The sequence below is a fragment of the Erythrolamprus reginae genome, chromosome 3 (assembly GCF_031021105.1).
Source record: "Erythrolamprus reginae isolate rEryReg1 chromosome 3, rEryReg1.hap1, whole genome shotgun sequence".
In the NCBI taxonomy this organism is placed as follows: Eukaryota; Metazoa; Chordata; class Lepidosauria; order Squamata; family Dipsadidae; genus Erythrolamprus; species Erythrolamprus reginae.
The window spans coordinates 256,972,843-256,988,232 of NC_091952.1; the positions used below are offsets into that span (position 1 = coordinate 256,972,843).

Genomic DNA, 15,390 nt, shown 5'->3' on the forward strand with positions numbered 1-15,390 from the left:
CCGAGGACCATATAGGAAAATGACAATACATGCCTATCTATTATTTATTTATTAATTGGAGTCTGCAGAGAGGGGTGGCATACAAATCTAATAAATTGTTATTGTGGCTTACTATTGCATCACCAGCTCTTAAAGCAACAATGAACTAAACCTTTTAAACATACATTGCTGAACATAAGAACCTAAGAGCCCTGCTGAATGGGGCCAAAGCCCATTGAGTCCAGCATACCGTGTCCTACAGTGGGCCCCCAATTGTCCTTGGGGATCTTGAGAACAGAGAGAAGGCAAAACCCTCCCTTTCCCTTTGACCCCCAACAAATGGGACCCAAGGGAGCCCTGCCTGCCTCAACCAACATAGAGGCGGCACTTGGACATATGTTTCAATAACCACCAATACACTTGGCATCCATGAATCTGTCTAATCCTGCCTTGAAGCTCTCCAGGCTGACAGCTGTCACGACCTCTTCTGGAAGGGAATCCCATCAACCAAGGACCCTCTGGGGGAAGAAATATCTTCCTTTATTTGGCCTCACTTTCTTACCTGTGAGCTTTCGGGAGGGGCCCCACGTCCTAGTATTGTGTGATAGAGAAAAGAATTTTTCTCTATCCGCCTTTTCTATCCCCGGCGTGATTTTATAAACTTCGATCAAGTCACCCCTTAAATGCCGTCTTTCAAGGCTGAAGAGACCAAGGTTTTGCAACCTGGTTTCATAAGGGAGGGGCTCCATTTCCTTGATTGTTCTTGTTGCTCTTTTTTGCACCTTTTCCAGGTCCATTATATCCTCCTTGAGGTGCGGTGACCAGAACTGTACACAGGACTCCAAGTGTGGTCTCACCATCGATTTGTACAGGGGCAATACAACACTTACCGACCTATTTTCGATTCCTTTCCTAATCAGGCCAAGCATGGAATTTGCTTTTTTTACTGCTGCTGCGCACTGGGTTGACATCTTCATTGAGCTGGTTTGCTTTATATATTGTAACATCCAACTAGTTATGCACACAGCATTAACAACGTGACTTGGTTCAATTCAAATGTTTAGCAAGCCCAATCTCAACGGTGAAAGATTTTGGGGGGTGTCATGAGGCGGGGGAGTGGCTTACCAGAAAGAGAGGGTGTAATCGCCCACAAATGTCTCGCTCTCGCGGACAAGGAAAGTGCCGTCTTTGCCTCCGGTCTCGGTGCAGTATTCGTGCAGCAGCCGCTCGGCAATCTGGCGCCCGTCGCGGCCCCCGCCCAGTTTGCCATGGAACCATTTCTCACTAAAGTGCAGCTCGTTGTTGTTAAACTCCTACGGAACCCCCCGAGACAAGACAGGACCAAGAGAGGGAGGAGGGACGGGGATTAAAATGGGAAGGAAGCACAAGAGAGAGAGAGTAATAATAAACAAAGATAATAAGTGGAAGTGATGTGCCGGTGCCTGGAGGCTGTTGGGGCCTGGATGGGTGTCAACAGACTCAAACTCAACCCTGATAAGACGGAGTGGCTGTGGGTTTTGCCTCCCAAGGACAACTCCATCTGTCTGTCCATTACCCTGGGGGGAGAATCATTGACCCCCTCAGAAAGGGTCCGCAACTTGGGCGTCCTCCTCGATCCACAGCTCACATTAGACAACCATCTTTCAGCTGTGGCGAGGGGGGCGTTTGCCCAGGTTCGCCTGGTGCACCAGTTGCGGCCCTATCTGGATCGGGAGTCATTGCTCACAGTCACTCACGCCCTCATCACCTCGAGGCTCGACTACTGTAACGCTCTCTACATGGGGCTACCTTTGAAAAGTGTTCGGAAACTTCAGATCGTGCAGAATGCAGCTGCGAGAGCAATTATGGGCTTCTCTAAGTATGCCCATGTTACACCAACACTCCGCAGTCTGCATTGGTTGCCGATCAGTTTCCGGTCACAATTCAAAGTGTTGGTTATGACCTATAAAGTCCTTCATGGCACCGGACTAGATTATCTCAGGGACCGCCTTCTGCTGCACGAATCCAAAGTGAACAGTTAGGTCGCACAGAGTGGGTCTTCTCTGGGTCCAGTCAACTAAACCAGAGGTCCCCAACCGCCGGTCCGCGGACCGGGACCGGGCCGTTGGGGTTTTCCAGCCGGTCCGCGGCGTCGGAGACCCAAAGCCCATCCTGCGTGGAGGGAGACGGAGCCAAGCGGGGCCACCCGGAGACCTTTTCCCGTCTTCTTCTCCTCGCTCGCTCCCCTCATAACCAGCAGCCCCGCTCGCGGGGGGATGCCCGTTCGTAGCTACGCCAGCCCGCCAAGCGTCGAGGGGGCTTCTGAGGCTGAAGGGAAGAGCCGGAATGCCCTTCCCGCGTTTAGATTGCTTGCCGTTGGGGGAAACGGAGGAGGAGGCGGCGGCGGTGGGGCGCGATCGCCTAGTTTCTGGAGCGAGGAGAAAACAACCGCCGCCTCCTCCGTTTCCCCCAATCTAAACACGGGAAGGGCATTCCGGCTCTTCCCTTCAGCCTCAGAAGCCCCCTCGACGCTTGGCGGGCTGGTAGCTACGAACGGGCATCCACCCGCGAGCGGGGCTGCTGGTTATGAGGGGAGTGAGCGAGGAGAAGAAGACGGGAAAAGGTCTCCGGGTGGCCCCGCTTGGCTCCGTCTCCCTCCACGCAGGATGGGCTTTGGGTCTCCGACGCCCTCGCCCGTTCCCTCAGGAGCGATGAGTGGGACGTCTTCTTCTCCTCGCTCGCTCCCCTCATAACCACCCCTCCAGCGTCGAGGGGGCTTCTGAGGCTGAAGGGAAGCGCCGGAATGCCCTTCCCGCGTTTAGATTGCTTGCCGTTGGGGGAAACGGAGGAGGCGGCGGCGGTGGGGCGCGATCGCCAAGTTTCTGGAGCAGATAGGCTTTGAGTTTTTGGCTGGGGGGGGGAGAAGTAGGACCTTCCTAAGTCCCCCCCCAGTCAAAATCACAAAGCCAGGCAGCCCCCAGCCCCCAAAGGAGCCTCCTCATTCTCCCCGCCCTGTGGAGAAGTGTGGAGGGCTGCGTCACTAAGCTCCACCCCTCCATAACCCCACCCCCATATGACCAAAGCCCCCCCCCACCGGGCCGTAGAAAACTCGTCTAACTTAAAGCCGGTCCCTGGTGCTAAAAAGGTTGGGGACCTCTGAACTAAACAATGTCGTTTGGCGGGGCCCAGGGGAAAAGCCTTCTCTGTGGCGGCCCCGGCCCTCTGGAACCAACTCCCCCCGGATATTAGAATTGCCCCCACCCTCCTTGCCTTTCGTAAGCTCCTTAAAACCCACCTCTACCATCAGGCATGGGGGAACTGAGATATTCTTTCCCCCTAGGCCTTTACAATTTATACATGGTATGTTTGTTTGTATGTATGTTTTGTTTTACAATAAGGGTTTTTTCATTGTTTTAGTATTGGATTTACATGCTGTTTTGTATTACTGTTGTTAGCCGCCCCAAGTCTACGGAGAGGGGCGGCATACAAATCCAATAAATAAAACAAATAAATAAATAAATTATCATTATACATCTGAATACAGCTGCAAGAATTTGTTACGCCCAAAATTGGAAGGAAGACACCCCATCCACCAGTGTACACATTAAAAATAAAATAATGGAATTGGCAGAAATGAATACTTTGCGTATAAAAGAGAAGTGAGCACTCCACAAAGCCAGGGCTACAAGTGCTGCGATAATGGTGCCAACACATGTCTGCTCAACATGTGGCAAAACATTGTGTGTCCGTAGAGCAGTGTTTCCCAAACTAGGAACTTGAAGATATCTGGACTTCAACTCCAAGAATTCCCCAGCCAGCGTTCGCTGGCTGGGGAATTCTGGGAGTTGAAGTCCAAATATCTTCAAGTTGCCAGGGTTGGGAAACACTGCCGTAGAGGCCTTGCTAGCCACCTGCAAACACATTCAGTCCCAAACCCGTTAGATGTCAAGGTCCTCCCCAAACATGATGGACAAACATCATTACCTCCTTCTGTTCCGCCTCCTCCTCCTCTTCCCCATGGGACTGGTAGTGGGAGGTCTCCTCCGAGTAGTAGATCTTGTTGCTTGTCAGGACGAAATAGTGAGGACTCCAGGTCTGTAACCGAGAAAGGTGGGAGGGGGATGTTGTCAAAGAAAGAGAACCCCAGACCCTAAGAAGAACCCTGCTGAATGGGGCCAAAGATCCACCGAGTCCAGCCTTCTGTGTCCCCCAGTGGCCCACCAATTGTCCATGGGAATCTTGAGCAGAAAGAGAAGGCAAGACGCCCCCTCCTTTCCCTGGACCCCCAACAAGTGGTACCCAAGGGAACCCTGCCTGCTTCAACCAACATAGAGGCGGCACTTGGATATCCATTTCAATAAGGGAGACACAGAAGGGACGAAAAGGAAGGAAGGAAGGAAGGAAGGAAGGAAGGAAGGAAGGACCTAAGAAGAGCCCTGCTGAATGGGGCCAAAGCCCATTGAGTCCAGCATTCTGTGTCGCACAGTGGCCCCCCAATTGTCCATGGGGATCTTGAGCAGAAAGAGAAGGCAAAACCCTCCCTTTCCCTTGACCCCCAACAAATGGGACCCAAGGGAATCCTGCCTGGCTCAACCAACATAGAGGCGGCACTTGGACATCCGAAGAGAAAACAGCAGAGGGGATAAAAGTCTTTTTGGGTGTAAGATCAAGGACAGGTCAGGTACAAATCCATCCCCCACAAGCAGAATCCTAGCTTTTCCGTTAAGAGTAGAAGTTAGAAGTTGGGAACTTGATGACTTCTGGCTGCCAAAGTTCCACCATACACGTACTGCAGATCAGTGTTTCTCAACCTTGGAATTCTGCGAGTTGAAGTCCACCCATCTTCAGGTGGACCAAGGTTGAGAAACGCCGATCTAGAGAATGGCTGACGGAGGAAGTTTGATACTTATTTAATTTATTGAATTCGATTTCTCTGCTTCCCAAACACCAATGGGATATGGAAACATAGAAACATAGAAGACTGATGGCAGAAAAAGACCTCATGGTCCATCTCGTCTGCCCTTATACTATTTTCTGTATTTTATCTTAGGATGGATCTATGTTTATCCCAGGCATGTTTGAATTCAGTTACTGTGTATTTACCAACGTCTGCTGGAAGTTTGTTCCAGGCATCTACTACTCTTTCAGTGAAATAATATTTCTTCACGTTGCTTTTGATCTTTCACCCAACTAACTTCAGATTGTGTCCCCTTGTTCTTGTGTTCACTTTCCTATTAAAAACACTTCCCTCCTGGACCTTATTTAACCCTTTAACATATTTAAATGTTCCGATCATGCCCCCCTACCCCCACCCCCAGGAGCTCACGTGGTCAACGGGATCTTCCAGGTAGAGGATGCCATTCTTGATGGAGTTGCTGATGTCGTTTTCCGAGTAGCTGGCCATGGAGACTTCTTCGTACAGGTTGCCTTCCACCAGCTTCTTGTGCTGAAGTTGGAAGAGGAAATGATAGAATATGAATTAGAATTAAAGCCAGAAACTTACCTATTGGGGATTGTGAGAAGGCAACATACAAAAAAATGAATAATAATAATAATAATAATAATAATAATTATTATTATTATTATTATTATTATTATTAATTAGATTTGTATGCCGCCCCTCTCCGTAGACTCGGGGCGGCTAACAACAATATAAAAAGACAATGTAAACAAATCTAATATTAAAAATAATCTTAAAAACCCCAATTTAAAGAACCACTCATACATACAAGCATACCATGTATAAATTCTATAAGCCTAGGGGGAAGGGAAATTTCAGTTCCCCCATGCTGGACGACAGAGGTGGGTTTTAAGGAGCTTGCGAAAGGCAAGGAGGGTGGGGGCAACTCTGATATCTGGGGGGAGCTGGTTCCAGAGGGTCGGGGCCGCCACAGAGTTACTATTACTATCTGGAACCAACTCCCCCGGAGATTAGAATTGCCCCCACCCTCCCTGTCTTTCGTAAACTACTCAAGACTCATTTATACCGCCAGGGATGGGGGATTTGAGATATTCCTTCCCCCTAGGCCATTACAAGTTATGCATGGTATGCTTATGTGTATGTTTGGTTTTATAATAAGGGTTTTTAGTTGTTTTATTATTGGATTGTCACATGCTGTTTTTATCATTGTTGTTAGCCGCCCCGAGTCTACGGAGAGGGGCGGCATACAAATCCAATAAATTATTATTATTATCATCATCATCATCATCATCATCATCATCATCATTATTATTAATAAAGATATTAACGGCTGCCAGATTAGCACTTGCACAAACGTGGAAGGATAAAAATCCACTCTACAGAGATCATGGTAATTAAGAAAATGTTGGACTGTGCGGAAATGAGGAAGCTTACTACAGAATTGCAGAACGATCAAAGAAAATAATTTTATGCTGTGAAGGAAAAATTGTACATAGGGCTTGAAAGGAAGAAGAGCAACAAAATAATAATAATAACAACAACAACAATAATAACAACAATGGAAGAGTTGGAAGGAACCTAGTTCAACCCTCTGCTTAGGCAGGAAATCCTACACTACTTCAGCCGTAGTATCTCCTTCTCATCATAGAAACATAGAAAACTGACGGCAGAAAAAGACCTCATGGTCCATCTATTCTGCCCTTATACTATTTCCTGTCTTTTATCTTAGGATGGATCTATGTTTATACCAGGCATGTTTCAATTCAGTTCCTGTGGATTTACCAACCACGTCTGCTGGAAGTTTGTTCCAAGGATCTACTACTCTTTCAGTCAAATAATATTTTCTCACGTTGCTTTTGATCTTTCCCCCAACTAACTTCAGATTGTGTCCCCTTGTTCTTGTGTTCACTTTCCTATTAAAAACACTTCCCTCCTGGACCTTATTTAACCCTTTGACATATTTAAATGTTTCGATCACATCACCCCTTTTCCTTCTGTCCTCCAGACTCTACAGATTGAGTCCATGAAGTCTTTCCTGATACGTTTTATGCTTAAGACCTTCCACCATTCTTGTAGCCCGTCTTTGGATCCTTATTTCTTAGTAACTAAAAACCCTTATCCAGTAGTAAATCCACATTTGCTTATACAGTATTTAACATTTAATACTTAATTTATAAGTCTACGTGTAGTTTCTGTTTAATAACCTATCTAAGAGGGACTAGATTCCCAAATTAACCATTCATTTTCGTTCCATTCATTTCATCATAACTTATCTTCCTCTTCGTAGTATAATATTTCTTCACTAATTCTTACTTTCATGCTGTTCCAATGAATTTCATCCTAATACAATTAATAATCATTCAAATTACACATATTAGTACACCTTACAGCAATTACTTTAGTTGTTATCAATCTTTCTTCCAATAACCTAGAGGTATTTTCCAATTTTAAGCTTAATCAATTATGTCAATTTATATCCTGTTAATACATTCCATTCATCTTATTTTTCTTCCTCTTGTTTCATATGAATATTTATGTATTTATTTATTTGATTTATTGTATTTATTTGATTTATTGTATTTGATTTATTGTATTGATTGATTGATTGATTGATTGATTGATTGATTGATTGGATTTAAATACCACCCGTCTCTGAGGACCCGGGGTAGCTTACAATATATAAAAAACAATATGAGCATCTTAATCCAATTAAATTAAAATTAGTTATTCTAAAACCCCCAATAATAATTAAAATCAATCTATAACTAACAGTCTTAATATTTTATTATTTTTATTAATAGTTTCTAATGATTATATTGCTTGCATTAGCTAATTTACAATGCCTATAATAGTACCAAGGGCTACCTTGATGAGGATTTTCTTCTTCAGCTGGGCAGGAGAAGGAAGTTGGTCGGCATTGACGTCCACTGGTTTGGTCAGCAGCATGTCGCCGAAGACCTTCTTGAAGTGGGACGCCATGTTCCTCTGCTGGACGATGCTGCAGTGGTCCTCGATGGAAAGGATGACCGGATACCTGTGGGAAAATTATTATTATTATTATTATTATTATTATTATTATTATTATTTATTAAATTTGTATGCCGCCCCTCTCCGCAGACTCGGGGCAGCTCACAGCAGCAATAGAAAACAATGTACAATACAAATCTAATACTACAAAGTTAAAAACCCATAATTTAAAAAACATGCACACAACGTACCATGCATAAACTGTATAGGCCTGGGGAAGATATCTCAGTTCCCCCATGCCTGATGGCAGAGGTGGGTTTTAAGAAGTTTACGAAAGGCAAGGAGGGTGGGGGCAATCCTAATCTCCGGGGGGAGCTGGTTCCAGAGGGCTGGGGCTGCCACAGAGAAGGCTCTTCCCCTGGGTCCCACCAGACGACATTGTTTTGTCGACGGGACCCGGAGAAGACCCACTCTGTGGGACCTGACTGGTCGCTGGGATTCGTGCGGCAGAAGGCGGTCCCGGAGATATTCTGGTCCGATGCCATGAAGGGCTTTATAGGTCATAACCAACACTTTGAATTGTGACCGGAAACTGATCGGCAACCAATGCAGACTGCGGAGTGTTGGTGTGACATGGGCATATTTAGGGAAGCCCATAGTTGCTCTCGCAGCTGCATTCTGCATGATCTAAAGTTTCCGAACACTCTTCAAAGGTAGCCCCATGTAGAGAGCATTACAGTAGTCGAACCTCGAGGTGATGAGGGCATGAGTGACTGTGAGCAATGACTCCCGGTCCAAATAGGGCCGCAACTGGTGCACCAGGAGAACCTGGGCAAACGCCCCCCTCGCCACAGCTGAAAAGGGACGAACGAAAGAAGACTGAGGCCTGAGTTTCCTCCAAGTTTATTTATTTAGTTGATTCGGCCTCTATGCCTCCCAATCCCAATGGGACTCAGGGTGGCTATAAAGTTCCAGTTTATTAGAGATGTTGCATTGGCACATCCGGGAAAACCCGGATCTGAAATCTCCCAGGTTCTCCCCACCCAAATTGTAAAACCAAGCCCCTCCCCCACATGTCCGTCACATCGTAAACCAATCCTGGATATTCCTGGAGGCATTTGTAATATGGCAAAGGATTTAGCTTTATCAGGTAAGGAAAAAAAGGGGAGGAGGAGGAAAAATAGGAGTTAGAGGAGAAATAGAAAGAAAAAAAGAAGAGAAGGTGGAGATGAAAAAGAGAAGAAGGAGAGATGGAGGAGAAATAGGAGTTAGAGGAGAAATAAAAGGAAAAAAGAGGGTGAAAAGGAGAAGGAGGAGATGGAGAAGAGGAAAAGGAAAAGAAGGGGGGAAGAGGAGAAATTGAAGGAAAAAATAAGAGAAGGAGGAGAAAAAAGAGGAGAAGGAGATGAAGAGGAGGAGAAGGGAAAGGGGGAAAAGGGGAGGGGGAGGAGAAATAAGAGTTACAGGAGAAATAGAAGAAAAGAAGGATGAAAAAGAGAAGGGGAGGTGGAGATGGAGAGAAAGAAAAGAAGGGGAGAAGGGGAGGAGGAGAAATAAAAGTTAGAGGACAAATGGAAAGAAGAAGAAGAGGAAGAGGAGGAGGAAAAAGAAAAGAAGGGGGAGGAGATGAAGAAGAGGAAGAGGAGGACAGGGGCAGGAGGATGAGGAAGCAGGACTCAAGGGCGCATAAAGGCAGCAATGGGGCTTACTCGGAGGTGGTGAAGGCGTGCTCTTTGATGGTGTGCAACACATCCAGGAACTTGATCTTGGAGGTCAGCGTGTGGCCGTGGTAGATGATGGGCAGGTCGTCAGGGCCATCCCAGCAATCCACTGAAGCGGAGAAGGTCAAAGTTTTGAATTTTTCTTAAAATTAGAATTCCAGCTTTTTTCAACCTATCCCATGAATCAGGCTGCCTCCACTGGGCACCTTCTGGCCGTGTCGTGATTCAAATACTCCCCAAAACCCCTAGTCCTCACATTGTGTATGTGAGAGAGGGTTGTCTATGTGTGTGTGTGTGTGAATTTCTCTCCCTGGGAATTCCAATCTTTGCACGCTTCTTGAAGGTGCCCAGTTGAGGAAGCACACACTTCTAGCCTTCCATCATTTGTGCCAAGATGCAGCACCACATCAACGTTATTACCTTTACTCACAGCCTTGACAATGTTTGTAATCTGTCTCCTGTCCCTGCTGGCAGTGGCCCCTGGGAGACACCTCACCAGCATCACCACATCCTTACTCTGTCCCAAATCAACACCTCTAACAGTCGAGTCACCCACAAGAAAATGTGTCCTCTTTTTATTTCTACTAACTGCACTTGATGGTTTAGTGACACTATGCACTTCACTTACAACAACTTCCCCTTTGAACATCCCCTCATTCTTTGCCTGAGGGGCCTTGCTAATATCTACAACATCCTTACTATTTAAATCCGCAAGAACATTATAGGCATTCGATACAGAGAGACCAAAATTGCTATGTCTTTGCTCGACTGCACGTAATCTTCCTGAACCGACAGTTGTCCACACAGCCCTCCTCCTCGGGGGGCGCTGTGGAAGTGGAGGCTGGACACATGGCTGCATTACAGCACGTGGCTGGGACAATCTTTCCACTTCTGCCTGCAAGCTACAAACTAAAGACTGCAATCTAGAGATCTCGCCATATAAACTAGATGCCCTAATGCTATTGCTGTTGCTAAATACCCAGACAAGATAATGTTTATTAAGTACTAAGAAATGTAATTAATTTTAAAACTCAGCTTACGTTCAATGCATCGGCAGCCCATCCGAAGGCAGCGGGCATAGGCTTCGAGGGAGGACTCACTGGAGAACTGGTCCCCCGTGAGATACCTGCAAAGAAGAGAAGCAAATGGCGTGGAAGTTGCTACAAAGGCCATGTGTGGTTGTGAAAGGCTGTGGGGTGAATTTGGGGATGCATGGGACGTGAGCTCCAAGTCCACAATTTCTCCAGAGTTTTTTTTTTAGAATAATTAGTTAATTAATTGGATTTTTTTAGACATTTATATTATATACTGTTTCTTTTTATATGTTGTAAGTGGCCCTGAGTTTTCGGAGAGGAGCAGCATATAAATCCAATTAATAAAAATAAATAATAAATAAATTTATTTTATTTATTTATTTCTGTCTCTCTTTCTTTCTTTCTTTCTTTCCTTCTTTCTTTCTTTCTTAGATGAATTTACAGGAGAGGCTCCTGATGTTCTTCTGAGGTTGGGGGTTGTTTTTCTTATTTTTTGTTTTTTCAGGGAGAAGTGGGTTTTCGCTTCAATTAAGCAGTAAGCAATAAACAATTGATTTAAATATTTATTTATTTACTTATGGGATTTCTATGCCGTCCCTCTCCGAGAACTCAGGGCAGCTCACAACATATAAAATATACAACACAAAATATCTTAATCCATTTAACTAATTAAAAATCTAAAAAAAACCCAGAAACCATAAAAAAACAATATAATTAACAGATGATTTATTTATTTATTTATTTATTTATTTATTTATTTATTTATTTATTTATTTATTTATTAGTTGGACTTGTATGCCGCCCCTCTCCGAAGACTCGGGGCGGCATACAATGATGTTACTTGTGGAAAATAAATTAAAAACATATTAGAGATTAGGCAGGATTGGACAGATTCATGGATGCCAAGTGTATCATAGGTGGTTATTGAAACATTTGTCCAAGTGCCGCCTCTATGTTGGTTGAGGCAGGCAGGGCTCCCTTGGGTCCCATTTGTTGGGGGTCAAGGGAAAGGGAGGGTCTTGCCTTCTCTTTCTGCTCAAGATCCCCATGGACAATTGGTGGGCCAGTGTGTGACACAGAATACTGGACTCGAAGGTCTCTGGCATGATTCATCATAGCTCTTCTTAGGTTCTTACGTTCTCATGCAGTCCCCGAACACTCTTCAGAGGAGCCAACCCAATCGTTATGGACAGAGTCCTAACAAACTTCAACTCCCAGAGTTCCTCAGGCTGGCTGAGGAATTCTGGGAGTGGAAGTTCACAAGCCATAAAGTTGCCAAGTTTGTAGATCTCGACTCTGGCTCCTTTTTTTACTAATACTTGGCGTCATAGCCAACAGAGGCCTGGTGGGATGCAGCGGATGGTCCGATCCAGCCTGACCTCAGTTGCCTCCTTCCCGTGCTCAATCCATCCAGAGTTGACCCAAGAATCCGAGGGACCCTTACGTGTTATGAGAAGACGAGATCCAGTACTGCGACAAGGGGGAATTCATCTCTTCAGGGACCACTTGCTCACCCTTGGAATCCATCAGCGAGTTTTCTTTGGAGAACAAGAACATCAGGAACTACGCAAAGAGGGGAAAGCAAATATATATATATATTTTTACAGAATAACCAAGTTGGAAGGGACTTCGGAGGTCATCTAGTCTAACCCCCTGCTCTAGCACAGGGGTAGGCAAAGTTGGCTCTTCTATGACATGTGGACTTAACCAGATCCGCCACCTCCCCTCTGCCCCCGGACACTCACTTCCTCCAACTGGAAGACGGGCTCCATCACGTCCACAAAACGATCCTGCAGGTAGCTGCACATCAACCTGCGCACCTTGCCAATGTCACTCGCCCAGGCTTCCTGCAGGGGAAAGGGAGAGAGGGAAGAGTTACCAGGGAGGTGAGAGCTGGGTTTGAATTGAGAGAGGGCATAGGAAGGACAGGTCGAAGGAAATCAGTTCGATATGCATAAAGTTTATCAAAAGCAGTGCGCCAGGGGAAGACGTGAAAGACCAGGTTAGAAAGAGAACACAATAGAGAAAATTTAAATAGCGGCTAGGAGAGAAATTGATGGTGGTGAAATGGGATTTCCCAGCCTTCCTTCCTTTCTTTCTTTCTTTCTTTCTTTCTTTCTTTCCTTCCTTCCTTCCTTCCTTCCTTCCTTCCTTCCTTCCTTCCTTCTATACTCTGTTTTTCGGTTTAGGATTCCAACACTGATTATAAGCTCAGTGTGGAATGCTAATGTCTTATGGTCTAAAAAATACAGTATTTACTGTATTTATGTATATGTTGAATTTAATTACCACCCATCTCATTGGGCATCTAACAAAAACATTGAAAGCCAGAAGATTGGCGGCAGAAAAAGACCTCATGGTCCATCTAGTCTGCCCTTATACTATTTCCTGTATTTTATCTTAGGATGGATCTATGTTTATCCCAGGCATGTTTAAAATCAGTGACTGTGGATTTACCAACCAAGTCTGCTGGAAGTTTGTTCCAAGCATCTACCACTCTTTTGGTCAAATAATATTTTTTCACATTGCTTCTGATCTTTCACCTAACTAACCTCAGATTGTACCCCCTTATTCTTGTGTTCACTTCCTAATTAAAAACACTTCCTTCCTGGACCTTATTTAACCCTTTAACATATTTAAATGTTTCGATCATGCCCCCACTTTCCCTTCTGCCCTCCAGACTCTACAGATTGAGTTCATCAAGTCTTTCCTGATACGTTTGATGCTTCAGACCTTCCACCATTTTTGTAGCCTGTTTTTGGACCCGTTCAATTTTATCAATACCTCCCCCAGGCTTATATAGATTTATGTATGATATGCCTATGTTGTATGGTTTTAAATTATGGGTTTTTTAGATATTTTTTTTAAATATTAGATTTGTTACATTGTCATATTGTTATTATTATTGTTGTGAGCCACCCCGAGTCTGCAGAGAGGGGCGGCATACAAATCTAATTTATTATTATTATTATTATTGTTGTTGTTGTTGTTGTTGTTGTTGTAGTTGAGGTCTCCAGAACTGAACACAGAACTGAACAAAACATCATAAAAGTACACAACAGGGAAAACATTAGCTATTTCATTAACATTGGGGGGGGGGGAGTTAGTTCATTATCTCTGCTGGTTTTCACAAAAGCAAACCTATTTCCTTCAGAAAAATACCTTTTGGTCGTATTGTAAGAATTTCTGGAAGTCATATAAGGTGATTCGGCAGAGTTCCAGCCGATCCATGTTCCTGAAAAGGAAGCAGGGGAGAAGAAAGCGTTTGAGTAGCCGTGCCACCTACCCAAGGCCACGGCCACAGCACTTTCTCAAGGGTGGGGCCCGCCGTGGCCTCTTAGCTCAATTGTTTCCTCGCACGTTTCCTTACCAAACTAGGTAATTTCATCAGTGTTACAAGAGAAGGAGGGGGGGAAGGACTGTGGGGTTCTTGGCACTCTCTGAGTTGTTATTTCGTAGATGTTTCACTACCAAACTGTATAACATCATCAGTGTTAAGGAGTGTGCAGTTACAGGGGGTGGACAAAGAAATGGAAACAGCTGACTTTTTGGCATCATAATGTTTGAACATGTTCAAATCAATCAAAACTTGACATATTTTAATGTTTTTTTAAAAAAATCTGTTATTTGATATGTTTTTTTAAACTACCTCTTTTTTTTTAACAGAAATTTAAGGAAATGGGTTATAACCTTCTAGAAATGGCAGACCTCTCAGACTTTCAAAGAGGCCAAATTGTTGGTGCTCGAATGTCAGGCACTCGTGTCACAGAAAATGCCCAAATGTTTGGCGTTTCAAGAGGTCGTGTCTCAAAAGTCATGACTGCTTTTGAAAGAGGCAGGAAAATGTCCTCAGCCAAGCACAGGTCTGGTCGAAAGTTTGAAGTTGTCTGAGAAAGGCCGTTCGGACTCTAAAGCAAATGGTTAGAGTGGATCGCAAGACCACAGCTCCTAAAATCACTGCAGAGCTCAATAGACACGTACAGAACCCAGTTTCCACAAAAACTGTTCGGAGGGAGCTTCACAAATCTGGATTCCACGGAAGAGCTGCAAGGGGTTTCCCGGTCCAAGTAGGGCCACAATTGGTGCACCAGGCGAACCTGGGCAAACGCCCCCCTCGCCACAGCTGAAAGATGGTTCTCTAATGTAAGCTGTGGATCGAGGAGCATGCCCTAGTTGTGGACCTTCTCTGAGGGGGGGTCAATAGTTCTCCCCCCAGGGTAATGGATGGACAGATGGAGTTGTCCTTGGGAGGCAAGACCCACAGCCACTCCGTCTTGTCTGGTTGAGTTTGAGTCTGTTGACACCCATCCAGACCCCAACAGCCTCCAGGCACCAGCACATCACTTCCACTGCTTCGTTGACTGGACATAGGGTGGAGATGTACAGCTGGGTATCATCAGCGTACTGATGATACCTCACCCCATGCCCTTGGATGATCTTGCTCAACGTGCCGCACTTGAGCCACACCTGCCATTGGTTCGCCATTACGGGGCTAGGCCCATGAGGAGACAGGGAAACCGAGGCAGGCTTCCTACTTACCGTAAAGGGAAGGAGAATTCCAGTTGTTCGATGATCTGAAAAACAAAGAGGCAACACAGAGATGAGCAATGTTTGTTTAGAGCCCCCCAGTTTTAATCGCTCGCAAGCAGTGTTCCCTCTAATTTTTTGGGGGGGGGGGCGGAAAAGTATAGTGTCTGAGTGGCAGTCCCTTCGGGCCTGGGCGGCACTTTTTCCCTCTCACTCTTTCCCTCTCGGTTTCTGGGCAGGTTTGAAAAACTCTGAGTTGATG

General features: G+C 45.2%; 1 protein-coding gene across 1 annotated transcript in view; it reads right to left on the minus strand.

The window, feature by feature from the left end:
* LOC139165262 (1-phosphatidylinositol 4,5-bisphosphate phosphodiesterase gamma-1-like) overlaps nucleotides 1-15,390 on the minus strand; it is an 82,736-nt gene that overhangs the window by 23,169 nt on the left and 44,177 nt on the right. The window contains exons 8-17 of the mRNA XM_070748398.1: nucleotides 15,141-15,175; nucleotides 13,764-13,836; nucleotides 12,347-12,448; nucleotides 12,046-12,164; nucleotides 10,608-10,693; nucleotides 9,556-9,676; nucleotides 7,745-7,913; nucleotides 5,285-5,404; nucleotides 3,943-4,053; nucleotides 1,105-1,292 (exon numbers count right to left, since the gene is read on the minus strand). Coding sequence (XP_070604499.1) covers nucleotides 1,105-1,292; nucleotides 3,943-4,053; nucleotides 5,285-5,404; nucleotides 7,745-7,913; nucleotides 9,556-9,676; nucleotides 10,608-10,693; nucleotides 12,046-12,164; nucleotides 12,347-12,448; nucleotides 13,764-13,836; nucleotides 15,141-15,175 — 1,124 coding nt within the window. The remainder of the gene's footprint in view (nucleotides 1-1,104; nucleotides 1,293-3,942; nucleotides 4,054-5,284; nucleotides 5,405-7,744; nucleotides 7,914-9,555; nucleotides 9,677-10,607; nucleotides 10,694-12,045; nucleotides 12,165-12,346; nucleotides 12,449-13,763; nucleotides 13,837-15,140; nucleotides 15,176-15,390) is intronic.